The 18,474-nt window shown below is 33.8% G+C and overlaps 1 protein-coding gene across 1 annotated transcript in view; it reads left to right on the top strand.

Annotated features, from left to right (window-relative positions):
- The window catches only part of LOC148945205 (uncharacterized), a 149,826-nt gene extending 137,326 nt beyond the window's left edge, over nt 1-12,500 (top strand). The window contains exon 11 of the mRNA XM_089098604.1: nt 10,652-12,500. Coding sequence (XP_088954730.1) covers nt 10,652-10,926 — 275 coding nt within the window. The 3' untranslated portion in view covers nt 10,927-12,500. The remainder of the gene's footprint in view (nt 1-10,651) is intronic.
- The last annotated feature ends 5,974 nt before the right edge of the window (nt 12,501-18,474 follow it).

Consider the following 18,474-nt stretch of genomic DNA (forward strand, 5'->3'; position numbering starts at 1 on the left):
CAAGTCAATACCTCGCTCTTTACGCTACAGTTTTTTTTTAGTGCTTTCAAAAGAGCTCTCTATTCTAATTAAACGGCCTTTGTGATTCAGGGGTTTGTGAATCAAATTTTTTTTTAACTTTTAACGTAAAGAGCGTGGTATTGACTAAGGGGAGAACCCCCTCATATACGTATTAACATATACGTAATAAAAAAAAAAAAATAAAAAAAAAAGCGATACGGCTCAATAGTAATCGAAACTTTTAAAAACGGTATTTTGATGTCAATAAATGTATCAAAAGAATGTGTTTATAATGCTGATTCTAAATATATAAATTTTATTAAGTTTAGTATTACTCATCAAAGGCTACGAGCCTGAGAAAATTTACTCGATTTTTTAAAGAGGGACCCCTACAAGTGAAAGAATTTTAATAAAATCACACCGTCAGATTCAGCGTATCAGAAAACCCTATTACATAGGTTTCAAGCTCATATCTGCAAAAATCTGCAACTTTGAATTTTTTGCCAGAAGAAAAATATACGAATATAGAAGTTAGTTACGTAAGTTAATTTGTAAAGACATCCATTTAGAAAAATAATATTAAAATTTTTATGCAAATAAAAGCTGCATTAAATAAAAAACGACCAGGAATTAAATAAAAAAAACAAGTTTTTTAAACTGAAAGTAAGGAGCGACATTAAAACTTAAAACGAACAGAAATTATTCCGTATATGAAAGGGGCTGTCCCCTCCTCAACGCCTCGCTCATTACGATAAAGTTTAACTCTGTCTCATAACTTTATTTTTTAAAACAATAAAAAACTTTAGCGTAAAGAGTGAGGCATTGAGGAGGGGACAGTCCCTTTCATATACGGAATAATTACATTTGAACTGAAATGTAAGAAGGAATATTAGAACTTAAAACAAACAGAAATCATAACGTATGTTAGGGGGTTCTCCTCCAAGTCAAAACTACACTCATTATGCTAGAGTTTTTTTAGTGCTTTCAAAGGAACTATCTATTCTAATTAAACGGCCATTGTGATTTAGGGGTTTGGGACTGTCCCCTCCTCCACCCCTCACTCTTTGAGCTAAAGTTTGTCTCCGTCTCACAACTTTATTTTTTAAACAATAAAAAACTTTAGCGTAAAGAGCGAGGCGTTGAGGAGGGGACAGCCCCTTTCATATACGGAATAATTACATTTCAACTGAAATGTAAGAAGGAATATTAGAACTTAAAACGAACAGAAATTATAACGTATGTGAGGGGGTTCTCCCCAAGTCAATACCTCGCTCTTTACGCTACAGTTTTTTTAGTGCTTTCAAAAGAGCTATCTATTCTAATTAAACGGCCTTTGTGACTCAGGGGTTTGTGAATCAAAATTTGTTTTAAATTTTAACGTAAAGAGCGTGGTATTGACTAAGGGGAGAACCCCCTCATATACGTAATAACGTATACGTAATAAAAAAAAACAATAAAAAAACAAGCGATACGGCTCAATAGTAATCGAAACTTTTAAAAACGGAATTTTGATGTCAATAAATGTATCAAAAGAATGTGTTTATAATGTTGATTCTAAATATATAAATTTTATTAAGTTTAGTATTACGCATCAAAGACTACGAGCCTGTGAAAATTTACTAGATTTTTAAAGAGGGGGGGAACATCCCCCACAAGTAAAGGAATTTTAATGAAAATCATACCGTCAGATTCAGCGTTTCAGAAAATCCTCTTATATACGTTTCAAGCCCATATCTGCAAAAATCTGCAACTTTGTATTTTTTGCCAGAAGAAAAATATACGAATATAGAAGTTAGTTACGTAAGTTAATTTGTAAAGACATCCATTTAGCAAAAGAAAAGTAAAATTTTTATGCACATAAAAGCTGCATTAACTAAAAAACGATCAGACATTAAATAAAAAAAACAAGTTTTTTAGACTGAAAGTAAGGAGCGACATTAAAACTTAAAACGAACAGAAATTATTCCGTATATGAAAGGGGCTGTCCCCTCCTCAACGCCTCGCTCTTTACGCTAAAGTTTGACTCTGTCTCACAACTTTATTTTTTAAAACAATAAAAAACTTTAGCGTAAAGAGCAAGGCGTTGAGGAGGGGACAGCCCCGTTCATATACGGAATAATTTCTGTTCGTTTTAAGTTTTAATGTCGCTCCTTACTTTCAGTTTAAAAAACTTGTTTTTTTTATTTAATTTACAATAAGTGGTGGTTGTCGCCTAGAGTAGGCTACAATCAGTGGTTCTAAGTTGACCCCGGCGCCGCGCCGGCGGATCGACCGAACGCCGCCGACGAGAGGCCCGGTTGTTCGCCCCCGGCAGAGGCGGCGGCGTTCGGTCGACTTTAAATTAATTTTGCGGCAATTCATCATTGCGTCAACCGCAAAGTTGGAGCTTTTCCTTCTCGTGTGGTTTAGTATTTCGATTTTCCTGATTCGAAATCAGGCAGGGCTAGCACTATCCCCGAATTTTCGGGTATTTCCCCGAAAATCTATGTGTCACCCCGAAAAAAAATTTGGTTCCCCGAATCCCCGAAAATCACGCAATTACGGTGCCACCCTTAGCAAATTATCACCAGTGACTTTCCCTGCCAAATATTACTTTGCATACCATAATTCTTCACTCCTCTCTTGTTCGTTAGTTTTCGTCTCTTTTGTTACTTTACATAAAAACCAGACAGATGAAATATACAATTGCAAATATTGCAATATACACAGTTCTTCATATGTTGACAAAAAAAGTATCGTTTTTATGAAATGAGTTTAAATCATTTCGAATGCAGTTTCCGAACCGCTATTTCTTACATCATTCGTAGTCAAGAATTTTATTTTCAAGTTGAATAGCATTATAGAACGCATTCACTACTATACAACTTCAGCCTTCAGTTGGATTTTGAAATTTACAGCCGACAGATTGTTTGAATTGTGTTTGCAGAGTTTTGTTTTTCTTTTGCTGTTTTTAGATAAGATTTTCTTAATGTTTAATACTCAATTATTGAACGCCTGATAGAAAATACAATCTTCTTTCTGAAAAATTTTTACCCCCCCCCCCCCCAAAAAAAAAAACCTTCTATTGAGACAAAATTTAGCTATAGACTAGGCTATGTACAAGGTTGGGGAATTAAAGATTGAACCGGAAGTTACCCCACAAATATGATTCATAAATAAATTGCAAATTATTGCCTATAGGGGGAGGGGGTAGAGGGCTATCATTTTTAAATGATAATACCTGATTTTTTTTTTACTGAAAGCAGGGATGCCAAAAAGATAATTATTTTTTTCTTTTAAAGTGGAGACGGAAGAAAATGATATCAAATCACCTGGGAAACCATTGAAATATTTTGATAGACCCAGGGCCCTCCATTGGGACTTGTTCATTGTCTTGGGTATTTTTCGATTTCTCATAGGCTACTTGCCTAATTTGGCTTTTGCGTGTTCTCCCTTTTAATTAGATTCTTTGGATCTTATTGAATGCCACGGCGAATCTATGACTCAGTTTTCCAATAATTTGAGGTATATCTGAATAATTTCGAAATTTTTGTTGTTGTCTTTGTACCCCTTTACTCATACACTAAATTTTTTTTCAAGGAACACTAAGGTGTTTAACGTTATTTCGCATGTTTGTTTGAACCATATAGTGACCTAGTTAATTATTAAGTAAATTAATTTTTTAAATGTAAAGCTGAGACGGTATCCTATCAAGGTGGTATCCAGAGGGGAGGGGGTAGGGAGGTATTACATTTAAATGATAACATCTCGAATTTTTTTTTATTGAAAGCAGGGATGCTAAAAAGTTAATTTTTTTTTTTAATTTAAGGCAGAGACGGCATCCTATCAAGATGGTATCCAGAGGGGGTATTGGGAGTTATTATATTTAAGTAATAGTACCTTGATTTTTTTTTTTTATTGAAAGCAGGAATGCCCAAAAGTTGAAAAGTTGACAAAATTAGCAAGATTTTCGTGAGTTATGCTTGATACAGTGCTTGTTTAGTTTTATCGTCCAAAGGGAAAGGGACATATGCATCCAATCCGTTTTTTTTCTTATTGATGAAACGGGTTTACTTTGAAAACATTCATTCACCAGGCAGATTCACACTAAAACGAATTGGTGTGACGAAAGCGATATCGACATCCCCACCTAACGTTGCGCTCGAGTGACAATGGCACCCTTGGTCCTGTGCCCAAGTCAAACAGTTCGTGGTAACGAACTGTAAGTAAGGAGCGACCCGGCTCAATGGTAACCGAAACTCCAAAAAACGGAATTTTGATACCAATAGATAAATCAAAAGAATCAGATTTTAATTCTGGTTTCAAATATATAAGTTTCATCAAGTTTAATCTTACCCATGAAAAGTTACGCGCCTGAGGAAATTTGGCTGATTTTCGAAAAAAAGGGGGAAAGACCCCTAAAAGCTATAGAACCTTAATGAAAATCACACCATCATATTCAGCGTATCAGAGAACCCTACTGTAGAGGTTTCAAGCTCCTATCTACAAAAATGTGGAATTTTCGATTTTTTGCCAGAAGAAACATCACGGATGCGTGTTTATTTGTTTTTTTTCCCCAGGGGTAATCGTATTGACCCAGTGGTCCTAGAATATCGTAGGAGGGTTCATTAGAACGGAAATTAAAAGTTCTAGTTCATTAAAAGGGCTGCAAGTTATGAACTTTGCCCATTCCTTGCATATTGTATTGGTTATTGGGAAGTATACAGACATTTTCAGGAAGGATTTTTTTCTGGGGGGGGGCTGGAGGAGGGGGTTACTCGGGAAAATCTTTCCGTGGAGGATGTTTCTTTGGGGTAAGGGAAAGTTCTATGAAGGGGGCGCCGGATTTCCAAGCATTATTTAAAAAACGATCAGAAATTAAATTTAAAAAAACAAGTTTTTTCAACTGAAAGTAAGAAGCAACATTAGAACTTAAAACGAACAGAAATTTTCACGTATATGAGGGGATTCTCCCCAAAGTCAATACCTCGCTCTTTACGCTACAGTTTTTTTAGTGCTTTCAAAAGAGCTATCTATTCTAATTAAACGGCCTTTGTGATTCAGGGGTTTGTAAATTGATTTTTTTTTTTTTTTTTTACGTAAAGAGTGTGGTATTGACTAAGGGGAGAACTCCCTCATATACGTAATAACATATACATAATAAAAAATAATAAAAAAAAACAAGCGATACGGCTCAATAGTAATCGAAACTTTTAAAAACGGAATTTTTATGTCAATAAATGTATTAAAAGAATGGGCTTATAATTCTGATTCTAAATATATAAATTTTATTAAGTATAGTATTACTCATCAAAGGCTACGAGCCTGAGGAAATTTACCTGATTTTTTTAAGAGGGGGGAAACATCCCCTACAAGTGAAAGAATTTTAATGAAAATCACACCGTCAGATTCAGCGTATCAGAAAACCCTATTACGTAGGTTTCAAGCTCATATCTGCAAAAATCTGCAACCTTGTATTTTTTGCCAGAAGAAAAATATACGAATATAGAAGTTCGTTACGTAAGTTAATTTGTAAATTACGTCAGAACCAAATTTAGAGACAGCCTTTTAGCAAAAGAAAAGTAAAATTTTTATGCAAATTTTGTTTACTTATTCAATGACGGTGAGCCAAAATAAAAGCTGCATTAACTAAAAAACGATCAGAAATTAAATAAAAAAAACAAATTTTTTTAACTGAAAGTAAGGAGCGACATTAAAACTTAAAACGAACAGAAATTATTCCGTATATGAAAGGGGCTGTCCCCTCCTCAACATCTCGCTCTTTACACTAAAGTTTGACTCTGTCTCACAACTTTATTTTTTAAAACAATAAAAAACTTTAGCGTAAAGAGCGAGGCGTCGAGGAGGGGACAGCCCCTTTCATATACGGAATAATTTCAGTTCGTTTTAAGTTTTAATATCGCTCCTTACTTTCAGTTTAAAAAACTTGTTTTTTTTTATTTAATTACATTAAAAGGCCAGGTCATAATAAAAGCTTTCAATATGGGAGGTTCAAGGAGGAGTCTTTGACAGTCTTATGACCTCGGGGTACTAGATGTCGCAACGTTCTTACGTATCTACAGTGGTTTAAAAAATTCGATTACCCCACAAATGATTACCAAAAATATGCACAAATATAACAAATGTAACATTTGTAATATTATAACGCTTTTTTCAAAGCTTTGACGAGAAGCAAAAAAAGGCTAAATACCCCTAACTACGCTTGAAAGCTATTTTAAAAAGAAACTCTTTGGAGATTTCCATGCAAATGACCATAGCAGAAGCTTTGAGCCTGGGTGGGAATCTAAGAGGAGCCTTTGAGTGTTTTGACCACAGGTGACTTATTGTTGCGAATTTCTTAAATTTGGTAATTTTTGTGAGCGTTTGGAAATCAAAGCTTAAACTCAATAACTGATACTAAGTGTCCTAACATTTTGCTTGGATTAAAAGTTACGAACTAGGAAAAAAATCTCAACATCTTCCTGGAGCTAATTCAGTCTGCATATTGTTTTATTTAATTACATTTAAATCGGATGAGCTTTTCATTTTTTACCAAAGAAAATAGCTGGCACTTAATTTTTCTTCAAATCGAATAAATCATTTTTGTTTCATTGTGATTGAAGTGTTCTCATGTGAAGTGTTCATCATGTATTTTTCAATTTGATAAATTTACTCCTTTTAGATGCAGTTTATAATTTGACGGATATTAGGTATTTATAAGTTTATAATTTGGAATGAATCCACAAAAGAAAAAATGAATAATATCCAAAAGAGCAGCCAAAAGCAATAAAAAAGCAGCAGTTCAGCCTTAGCCTACATAATACATATTCTATAAAGAAGCCAAAAAAACTTTAAAATACTTTTTTTTAATTATTATTTAAAACCAGTTTTGAATACAAGAAGGCTTTTTAGGAATCCAAATAAGCAAAAAAAAACAATCAATATCAAAGTCGCCCATTTCAACTGTTTTAAGGGTGACAAAACAGATATAGGCAAAGGGCATTATGAAAAAATTAAGCTTCTAAGTTCAAAGTTATATTCAAAGTTTTTACCCAGATAACTGACGAATTTTGTGATACGGTATTTGAAGTTTTGTATGCAGTAATGCTCGATGAAAAAAAATTTTCATGACTAATTTTGATAATTATTTATGTTAAGAATACAAAGCTAATAGATACTTCAACTACTTGTATTATGCAATGGTTCTAAAACGCCACAGCCATTTCGTTTCTACCAGATTTTCACTTCTCTTGATGAATAACAAAGAAGAGCAGTTTCCAGCCAGCGACTTATGAATTTTTGAATTCATGAGTAGGCTCGAATCTGTTGTAAAGTGAAGCTGTGATTTGAGACAGACTGATGTAAACATTAATCTTTGCGGTCAACATTGATCGAGCCGGCGGCGTGCCGCCGGTCTTCCCTCATCGGCGCGGCGCCGGGGTCTAGTTCTAAGCTTACTGGTTACAAATCTGAGGCTGATATTGCAATATAGACGTCAAAAATATAAATATATTATGTACGTATTGGATATGTCACACCTTTAAAGTCATTGGACATGACAATCAAAGTCATGCAAGGATTTTCAGTTCATGTAGGTGGAGAGCCGTAAGTAGGATCTTTGGGCACGTACCCCCTTCAAAAGTTTCATTTTTAAGGAAAAGTGAACCTTATTTTAGAATGAACCAGGTCGCAGAAAAACTAACAATATAACAGATAGGTTCGATTTAACTTAATATCTTGCACATATTCATAGGCTCAAGTGTTTTGAAGCGTTCACGCTTCTTTTTTGTGACAATTTGGGAAGATCCATCGTAATTATGGCTTGTCCCTCCTAGTCCTAAATAAGCAACTAAATTCTTAGGTACTTATGTGTTATAGTGACCACACTCAAGAAATGAAGTTAGGTTAATCCTAATGAAACATATCTAAATGTGATGAAAAAGTAATAATTTGGTAACACAGTTATGGGAACTACATCAAAAAATTATGGAAATCAGGCCGTCCAGAACGCATTATATTAAATACCTAACCTAACCTCTGGTGGCCAGCGTTTCCCCCCCCGCCGGCCCCCCATCACAAAAAATACCACCCTGGAAAATACCCTCCTGCGGAAAATACCCCCCCCCCCCCGTGGAAAATAAGGCTTTCCAAATTTGAGTATTTTATTTGCGTTTTGTTTTTTTATTTTCCGTAGGCGGAAGGAATTTTGGTACTTGTGTATTGTACGCCACTCACTCAAGTTTAAGCTGTGTAAAACTCGAGAACAAACCGGTTTTTACGTTAGTTTCTTTCAGGTTAGCACGAGACAAGACAAATACAAGTTATATAATAGATGGGAAATATATAGTTTTGCTATATATTTGCACATAATGGGGGTTTGGGGGTGAAGTATTTGGACAGTTTGAAGTCAGAAAACAATTCTTACTTCATAATATGCAGAATAATTGTACCTAACACACTTTGCATGCAGACCCGCTATACTTTACCCCCCCCCCCCTAATGTACAAATATATAGCCCAAATTTGTTTCTAAAGTAACGAAGAAACCAGTTTTTTCTCGAGTTTTATGGCCGTTTAATGAGAACAATAAGCTTAGTTTAAAAATTCTGCTTATAATAAAACTTTAACGTAAAGAGGGAGGTCTTAAGGAGGAGGCAGCCCCTTTCATATAAGTAATAATTTCAGTTCGTTTTAAGGTTTGAAGTTGCTCCTCACTTTCATTTGAAAAACTTGTTTTCTTTTTTATTTAATTACTTACAGATAGTATTTATTAATGGGAAATGTATGTTTTTTAAAGAAAAGTAAAGAGCCTCTTTAGACCAAAAATGAGCAGAAATAAAGTCAAATAATCTTCAAAGTAAAAACTATGGAGTTTAATAGAAAAAAATGAAAAGATGAAAAATATTTTTTATATGAAAAAGACTATGCCAATAAAAAATGAACGGAAATTAATATAAAAAGCTTTTTCCACAAAACAAGTTTGTCAATGAATAGTAACCTGCCTAGTTAAGCCAAAAAAAGAGTAGAAATAAATTCAAATAATTTTCCAAGCGTAAAAATATCACAAATCACCATCAATAAATGAATTAAACCCAAAACGAATAGAAACTACAATAAATAACCGATTCAAACTTAAAAAAGCAGCAATAACATGAGTAGGGCTGACAACCCCATACCTCTTCAAGACCAGAACATAATTTGCACTTTACTGAAAACAAAATACATTTTAAATGTTTTAGGTTTTTTTTACTTTAACCGATTCAAACTCAAAATAGTAACAATTATCATGAGTAGAGCTGACAACCTCCACACTTCCTCAAGACCAGAATATAATTTGCGCTTTACTGAAAACAAAATACATTTTAAATGTGTTCACTGTTTTTTACTTTAACAAATAAAGAAGTATTAAGACTATAAGGAATAGACATTAGAATATGTATATCAAACTGACAATACACGGTTATTTTTTTTTTTAAGTAGGCTAAAGTGCAAATTATATCTGGTTTGAAGAAGACGTGGGTTTTGTCAGGCATACTCCTTTTGATTTTTGCTCGTTTTGAGTTTGACTAGGCTATCTATTGTAATTTCTATTAGTTTTGGGTTTCTTTCATTTGTTACTGATGATTTGTGGTAGTTTTACGCTTGAAAGATAAGAAAAATAAACTCGTAGAATTTGACAATGCTTTCGTCCGTAAAAACTTAAATAATAAGAATTTGTTGGCTCCTAAAGCCAACTATCCTTTCAAAGAATAGCTAAACCTTCTTAAACTTTTTGGTGCCATATGTTTTAGCTTAATTTTGATGATTTTTCGCCTACATTTTTTTCTTCTTCATTTTTTTTTTATTTGGCACCCGTTAATGCCAAAAATTGCAGAAGTTCATAATGGAAGTCTTTTCAACACAAATGGATTTGCTTTTTTTTCTAAGTTTTTAAGATACTTCTAGTGTGTAAATTCCTCTTTCCTGTTTCTTAGCACTTTTCAACGAAACTAAAAAAAAAAAAAAAAAATTCAAATTTAGAAACCTTATTTTCCACGGGGGGGGGGGGGGGTAATCGTCGGCGGAGGGGGGGATTTCAATGCCTAAAACCCTCTTGCCTTCTCCTTTCAAAATTTCATGGGAGGTATTGCGTTGCCTGTGCCTTCTTTTCAAGGGACATATTGGAACTGTAGTTACTTGATACAACCTTTGATGTTTTAGTTTCTTTTCACTCAGAATTGTCATGTTATTTTGGTTATTATCATTTGATAGCTATATCTATTGATACCTTCCTCAAAAGGGCAGTGACTTCTTCTAGTCCAGTTTTGGTCTTACCGCATATTTCTTTAAAAATCTGGACAATTACTTAAATGTTTCTACGAGAAACCGATTGACGTCGCCTCCTAATAGCAATTTTCGCTTTAATTTGCGGCAACAATTGAAACAATTTCAACGAGTCATCAGTAATTATAAGCTGTTCGATTTTGGTAAGCCTTGGAGCTGAAAGTAGTTAAAAAGCAGCATGAATAAGAGAGTTGTAGGAAATGATTGAAATTGATTTAAATTTTGAGATTTTAGGGATGATTCAGTCCCCCCTCTCGCTCTTCTTGGTCACTTTCCTTGTTTATTCTTTTTTGTTCTCGCAAAGTCTTTTGAGAAATTTTGTGCTTAAATTCGATTGTTTTCTTTTTTAGGATCTACTCCATACCCTGGTTTGTCTGCGCGAGAGGTAATGCGAAAAGTATTGGAAGGACTGAAACTTGATCGCCCCGCTCACTGTAAATCAGAATTATACAAAATGATGACGCGATGCTGGGCTTCAGAGCCAACTCGACGGCCTGATTTTACAGAACTTAAACAGGAATTGACAGATATGTTAGAATGTTGCAATGAATATGTTGATTTTGATAAGTTTCATGAATCTTATTATCATCACTGGACTTCACACAAAGATGAAGAAAAAGTATAAAAGGGTTATACTATAAAAGTACCTTTAAGATATGTTCCATGGGTTTCCCTACTACCCTCCTTAGCCCAATAGACGGATCTAATTTTATTTTTGTTATTTTTTTTCCTTCATCGCCTAAATAATTACCTCTTAAAAGAGTTAGTGCATACTTGATCCTAGTCGAGATCAGCGCCAACCTTATTTCCTCACTATCATCACTATCATCAATTGCAACGTTTCCATAAATTTTTTTTTTACATTTTATGACGAATAATGGGGAGAAGATTAATTTTGGTTAAACAGGTTGATTTTTTTAGCTTTACAAGCAAAATTTTCTTTGACCACAAAAGGTTAACTATAAAAACTGTGTAATCAATGATAGTTTTGAGGAAAAGGGGGAGTTGTTGAAAAAGATCCGCCTTTCAGCGTTAATCTTAAAAATTGTCCGTTAATATAAACGATTAGTGAAGACTCCCAAATGAACAAAAGAAGCATTATATTGTACATGATTCGCTATAATATTCATAGCAATTTCTTTGACTTTCCTGAGATACGCTATTTAGCCTTAGGAGGGGAGTATATATTTGCAAGCATAAGCAGAAGAAGTGCGAAAAGAGTGGCTAATGAACTGGTTAATTTGTGTCAGTAAACTTATTAATCTGATGCACTTTTTATATCCTTAGAAAAAAAAGACGCAAAAAGTATGTAGCCTATCAGAAAAGAATGACTTTAATGATCGTCAAAATGTGCTAAAAACTGTAGAGAATAAACGAGAATAAGATAAGACTAAGTCTTAGTTAAAAGACATGGTTTTCATTCATTGGAAGTGAGCCATGTATTGATCACTCTTCTCCTTCAAAATGGAAATTAGTGATACGGAAATAAACATTTCTAATTTACTGTTTTTTGGGTATGCTGTGAAGTCATGTTTTAGTGGCAAAATTTTGGCTTCAAAATTTAAAAACCTGAAATGTATATTTATAATCATCAATTTGAGATTGTTGTTTTTATTCCTATCCCCTCATATTTCAGCCGTGAGTACCGGTCAACACAAAGACTTTTGATAAAGCTTTAAAGACTTTTATAGTTTTTTACCGTAATTAAAAAAAAAAAATTTGACAGGTGATGTAAGGAAAAAATTTCTTGAAGATTTTTTATGCCGGAAGGTCTTTTACGCTTCTGGAAATAACGAACTGGCACCATTGCATGTTAAAATGAATTCACTTTAAAATTTGAGGGAAAGTGCTTAGAATTTTTGGGGAAACGAAATAGAATTTCGGTGGAAAAAATCAGGGATTAAAAAATTGAGATATTCTAAGGGAAGGCATCAAAAACAAAGGGAAAAACACATGCCTAACATCAATATGTTTAGTGTGTTATATGCATTTTAACGCAAATACATTTTGAAAATTTATACGTTTTAATACAACTGCGCTTTAAAATAGGACGTTTCAATAAAATTGCAAATAAAACAACAGATGTTTAACTGAGAATTATACTTGATTTCGACATTTGACAGAATTTGACCCTCTTGTTCTCCTGCTGAACTGTCAAGACTCACAAATTTCTAAAATTGTACTTCTTGATGTAATTGGGATATGATTATATAGAATTATTGTGCTTGTGTTAAAAAACTAAAGAAGGGAAAAGTATTACAAAATAAAGTTTCTCGGAAACTTTATTGCTTTTTGCTTCAGTAAAAGAAAAGAGAACTAAAATGGTAATTCGATTTGACCTGGTTTTACGCAGCTCAAGTATAAACTATTGAACGTAGACATGATTCTTTGATAAATATGCGTTACTAATCTCAAACAAATTTATTTTTATGACTTATGTCTGAATATTCTACTTCAAAACTAATGTAATTTTTGTACATATGCCAGAAGAGAAAGAAGGATGGGGGGGGGGGGTAAATACATTGTGCTTTAAATACTTGTTATGATTTTTTTTTTAATTGTATATATTTTCCATTTAATTTTTATTTTTTCAATTATCTTGGTGATTTCCAGCAATTATATGACTGATATAACCACTACTACCAATTATGAAGGTAATGGGAAAATACTTAAGAATGATTATTTAGACTTACAGAGGATAGATATTTATTCACACCCTCCAATATAAGTTTCTGTGATAAGTTTCTAATTAGGTGTTTGACATACCTCTCACACTTAAAAATGTCCTATCATCCAACCACTCCCCTCTCCTTTTACAGTGTTCATAGATTGATGTTGAAATATTTAATAAATAAAAAGGTAAAATGAAAATTAAAAATAGTTTTTTATGTGATTCAAATCTTTTCACCCGTCAAGATTGAGTCAAATCATATATATATATATACCCTAACATTAATTAGTGGTAAGTCTTTGGCCAGTGTAAGATTGTCGTGATTTGTGTGTTGTCTTAAGTTATTGTATAAATAAATCGTGTCCGTTTATTTTTAAAAGGTGTCTCATTTAGCTATTATTAGAGCTTAGTCATTTAAGAATCCATGGTCATTAGATAGTGGCTATTAATTTTACGGTATGCATTTCACTAAGCAACCATTATTAATCAGAGTTAATGGTTATCTCGACTTTTAATTTGAGGATTATGTACAGTTCTATTATCAATAGAGAAAGTTTGTCCTTTTCAGTCATGGTAATTGCAGAATGTCTGTAAGGCCTTTGCTTAGCCTGGGTCATACAGAAAAGTATTTTTTTTAATGAATTGTAATTTTGAAAGGTTTCAATGTCTCTGGTAAAAGTTTTGGTGACAACGTCGATTACTTATGTACTTGTGTAGCCTTTGCTTAGATGACTTTTTTTTTTTTTTTTTTTTTTTTTTTTTTACAGTATGTCTATTCTATCGGGAAATTTTCAAGGCTTTTGAGAGCTACACAGATACAAAAATGATAACTATACCGATTGCATCTCTTTTTGGGGGCTAATGTTTCTTTTTTTTTTTTGCTTTATTATTTCACAGCAAAATAAATCATTATTCACACTAATTATTTTCACTATTTCTTGTAAATTGACAATCAAATTTTTGTTTGCACCAGGATACCTTTTCCACCTCACCACTCACTGATGACATTTCAGGTAAGGAGTAGGACATTACCCTCAATATTTGAGCTGAATCAAAAACAGAGTATGAGAAATTCATTGGCTAACAATTGCTCCTCATCAGCAGTTTCTGAATAAGGTGATGAGTTACTCCCCTCCGATAATGTAGATTGTAATGTAGTATTTATTTAACAACAAAACCAAAAAAAGTGTCAAACTTGTGTTTTTTTAGAACAAAGAAGCTCGTTGTCAACATAAACTTAATCTAGTGAAATAAATCTTGTATTTTTTGCATTGACTTAAGAACATGGCTAATTAAAGTCATGTTCAGACAGAATATGATAAATTCGTTCGAGCAAGAACGGCCCAACGACGTTGCTATGTGAAATCTGACTCGTGTGTCTGATGGACGGTAAGATTCCATAAGTCTTCTTAGAAAATTTCTTGAAAATAAAAAGTCGAAAGAAGGGGAAATATACCTCTTACCTCGTTTCATTTAGAGGATTCTATTTGCAAAAAAAAACATGCAAAATGGATGGTGAGGGTGGGGCAACTTCCTTGTTATTGCAAAACTAGTTTGCGTCTGAAATAGAACATAGCATTAATATGTTTATTTGCTCAGTAGTGGAACGCATAATGTCATCTCCAGATACACTATTTTTATCTTTACCTTCCCCCTTCCTGCCTCTGTAAAAGTTAAAAGCTGAACTAAATCATTTTTATATTTCAGGTGCAAATCGTTCTGACTAAAAGTTAAGAGCGATGTCAAAACGAATAGGAATTTCCTCATATATGTGTGAGCTGCTATCCTCCTAAGACTCGCCTTTTACTTACATACTAGAAGTAAAGTAAATTTAGTATTACTTCCCTACGTTTTTCAAAGAAAGAAAATTAAGTTTCTTCAATTCTTTCAAAATCTCTTCTGAGTGCAAGAAACTGAGGGAGAACAATTGAAGCCGCATGAGATTTGGTGCTCTGGTGTATTTCAGAAGCCCACTGGGTATTCCAAATATTGCTTCGGCCTTATTATGCATTAAACGTTTTGTTACTCTCTATACGGTTCCCATTGTAAATTCTTTTTGTGAGACAAAAATAACCTACAACTTCAGCAAAATACGGTTTCTTCTAATGGTGTACATCAGTAGTTCCCAAACGATGGGGTCGCGACCCATAAGTGGGTCGCGAGTCAATATTGAGTGGGTTCCGGTCGCAAACATTAATATTAGTAATGCTCAGATTCCGTAGTGGCGAGTTGTGTAACTTATTTGTTCTAATTGAAATGAAAAAAAATTAACAAGTTTTACCCATATAAATGAAAGACGGTTAAAATCAAAAACACAACTTAAATATTTTTTCACTTACTTAAAAAATTACACCTGCAAGTTTTTTTTACAAATTTATTTCAATGGGAAGGATGTATTAGTTTCTGATTTTTCTTCATTACAGTTTCAGCATCAACTTCAACTTTATTTACTTTTAATCGCAGTGAGTTTCATATATCCAACTTATCTCTGCACTTAGTTTTGATGTAAACCATAGCCGAAAATCAGGCCTTACATAGATATGAGCTAATAAAATGAAGGACTTTCATAGCTTCATCAAACAGGCAAGGATAGTTATCAGCAACTGAGAGCCACAATTCCAATTACTGTTAACGATTAAAACTATTTTTCAGTGACGTATTTTCTGATATATCAATGAGTTCTTCACTTTCTTTTGTTGACATACTAATTGGCAAGTCGTCTTGATATGGGTTAAAGCCAGTCTCCTTTTGGCAGATTCTGCCATTCTGCCATCTTGCAGAAAAAACAAAGTCGAAGGTTGCAGTATCTGCAAACTGCCAATACGGAGCCGGAAAAGAAGTCTCCATTGAAATAAAATTTGCAGATTGGCGGTGCAGATTTGCAGAATCTGCCAAATGGAGACTGGCTTTTAAAAATCCGACTCAACGAATCAAACTTTTTCATCTCTTCCCTAAAATAGTCGTCAAAATTATTTTTTAATTGTGATAAATGACTAGATATTTGAGACAGTACCATCATCTTAGGCTGCACTTGGATTTTAATAATAAAAAATTCCTGTGTTTCGAAACAATCATAACTGCCAACATCAATGCAACTTTTCCACAGCATAAGATTTTTCACAGGGACACAGCTACAGTATTTTTATTGGGGGGGGGGAGAGAGGTGCTGTTGAAATAAGTGCTAGTCAAGCGCCAGGGAAAAGATTAACTATTTAACAAACACGCTACATGTTTAAAAACATTGCGCAATACATTATAAACAATAAACACACATTAAACGATCATAAATATAAGTGCTGGTGCTTGGTTTTTACTAAAATTGTCAGTAATGATCTGCTGTAGACGACAGTAGCGTAGCGTAAACAAGTTTTCGGACGGGCGAAGATAAACGTCGTATATACTCGGCTTTTTCAGTCAGATCCACCACTAACGCTGCAGTACATATCCCCCCTCCACTTTTCCCAACCCCCACGCCCAGCACAGGATGCTCAATTTCATAATTGAACCAAGCTCTATTCTAATAGCCTCGCGCTATTCATTTGCTCGTAATCTTGAATGGATTTTCACTCTATAAGATATAATTCGCTGTACTAAACTTTTAATATATGTGGTTTATTGAAATATTATTTATGTTTTTTTTGGGGTTCACCGATTTATACTTATAAATAGCATCGATATCAGCGGGCGACATAAAGCTGAAATAAAAATCATAGGCAGCGCAACAGCATTTCCGGAAGTGGAAATGCTATTGCGCTGCTTCCGAAAACATTTCCGGAAGTATATATGCTTCCGGAAACATTTCCGGAAGTGGGTTACACTGAATATCGTTTTTATGTCTATAATTCTCTTCACAAGCAAAGCTCGGTCTTTTACTGCTGCATGATAAAACTGATAACAATAGAAAAAGAGAATGGATTGGTACCGCTTATACGTGCACACAAAATTTCTAAATTGTGGAAAAAACCTAAATACTTTTTAAAGTCACTTTATTCTATTCTCAGCAGAGATCTCGCACTGCATGCTGATGCAGAGATAAATTTCCCACCAGTAGCGCTGGCGTTGTGTGAAATGCAACTAATTTCAGTCATAATTATTAGCACATTTATGTCAATTTTTTTTTTTTTGAGCTGGTTAAAAGGAATATTTAGAAAAGTGAAAATAGCAACAAGTCAGTATGGTATTACACACAAAGACAGCTCTACATATATGGGTTAGTATGTCAATCCGAAACGTACGGAATAGGACGTTATCACTGCTTATTAGGTATTTCAGTGACAAATAAGAGAATCGAAGTTTCAATTAAATACTGGAAATAAAAGTTAAAACAATTAAACGATCCCTGGAGCGGATCCCCCTATGCCAAATTCCATGACCAAACTACTACCAATTTGGCCTATCTAGTTATAGTGCGAATATTATTATAAAAAATACTTAGTCTTATTTTCTTTTTCAATGATTTCTTTTTCATTCAGGAAATATATTCACTGTATGTCTACGTTCTTATTCTTCAGTGATCCCATTTCTGTCATATTTGCACGTGTAGAGGGTGTATTCGTTTCCACTTTTGAAAGTTTTAACGTAAGAATCTAATCTTGAACTTATAGAATTTAAGAAGTAAAAGCACTTTAAATATCAGGGAAAAAAATGACATGAGCAAATATGGCGAAACAGGCTCACATTTTACTTGATGATAAGGTTTCAAAGGCAGTATATTTGGAAAAATGTTAATGTGGAACATATTATGAAGTGTGATGGACCCCTATTTGTCTCGTTTTTCTTATGTTAAAAACGAGTATGGATTAATTAGAAAAGATTATCTGCTCAAAGTAAAGAGCAAATTTTACACTTAAAACGAGTTATTAAACAGTTTTAAAGCTACTTAATAAAGGATAGTTTTTCCCAAATTTTTTGGAGGGGGCAACTGCTCCCCCTTGCCCCCCCCCCCTCAACAACACCTCTGATTTTTATGACCGCTCGAATTTTTTCATGAACTGCAAAAATGCCTGATCCGTTTGAACATGGCAACTGCAAATTGAGTTCGTTTAATTCGGAAAAAAATATCCACAAAATAAGTGAGCTTGAGAATGAATTCGTTGTCCAGTAGATGCATAATATATTCATTTTTTGCTTCCATGTAAATTGTAACTTCATTACGAAATTCTACTTATCGTGTCAGTACTTTTCCCCTGGATAACCAGCGAGCTTCCGTATGCAGAAGAAGAGATGCATCTTGGCTATCTATATCTTCAACCAGTTTTGAAATAGGTGGGCTTGTAAGGGTATTGTTTTAGTATAATTGACAATTTTCACAGCTGTATCTTTTAGATTTCGTATCTTTTATGTATCTGTATCTTTTTTTATAAAGCTTTTTCTTTTATATGGGAATCAATTGTATTCAGCAAAATTACCAAAAATTATCTCAGCAGTTCCACGACTCATTGGCTTGCAGAACAAGATATTTTCGTGCACGTCGTTCTGCCGTATATCCGGGTTGCAGTGGTA

The sequence above is a fragment of the Artemia sp. Qi Xiang Cuo genome, chromosome 13 (assembly GCF_049724085.1).
Source record: "Artemia sp. Qi Xiang Cuo chromosome 13, ASM4972408v1, whole genome shotgun sequence".
In the NCBI taxonomy this organism is placed as follows: domain Eukaryota; kingdom Metazoa; phylum Arthropoda; class Branchiopoda; order Anostraca; family Artemiidae; genus Artemia; species Artemia sp. Qi Xiang Cuo.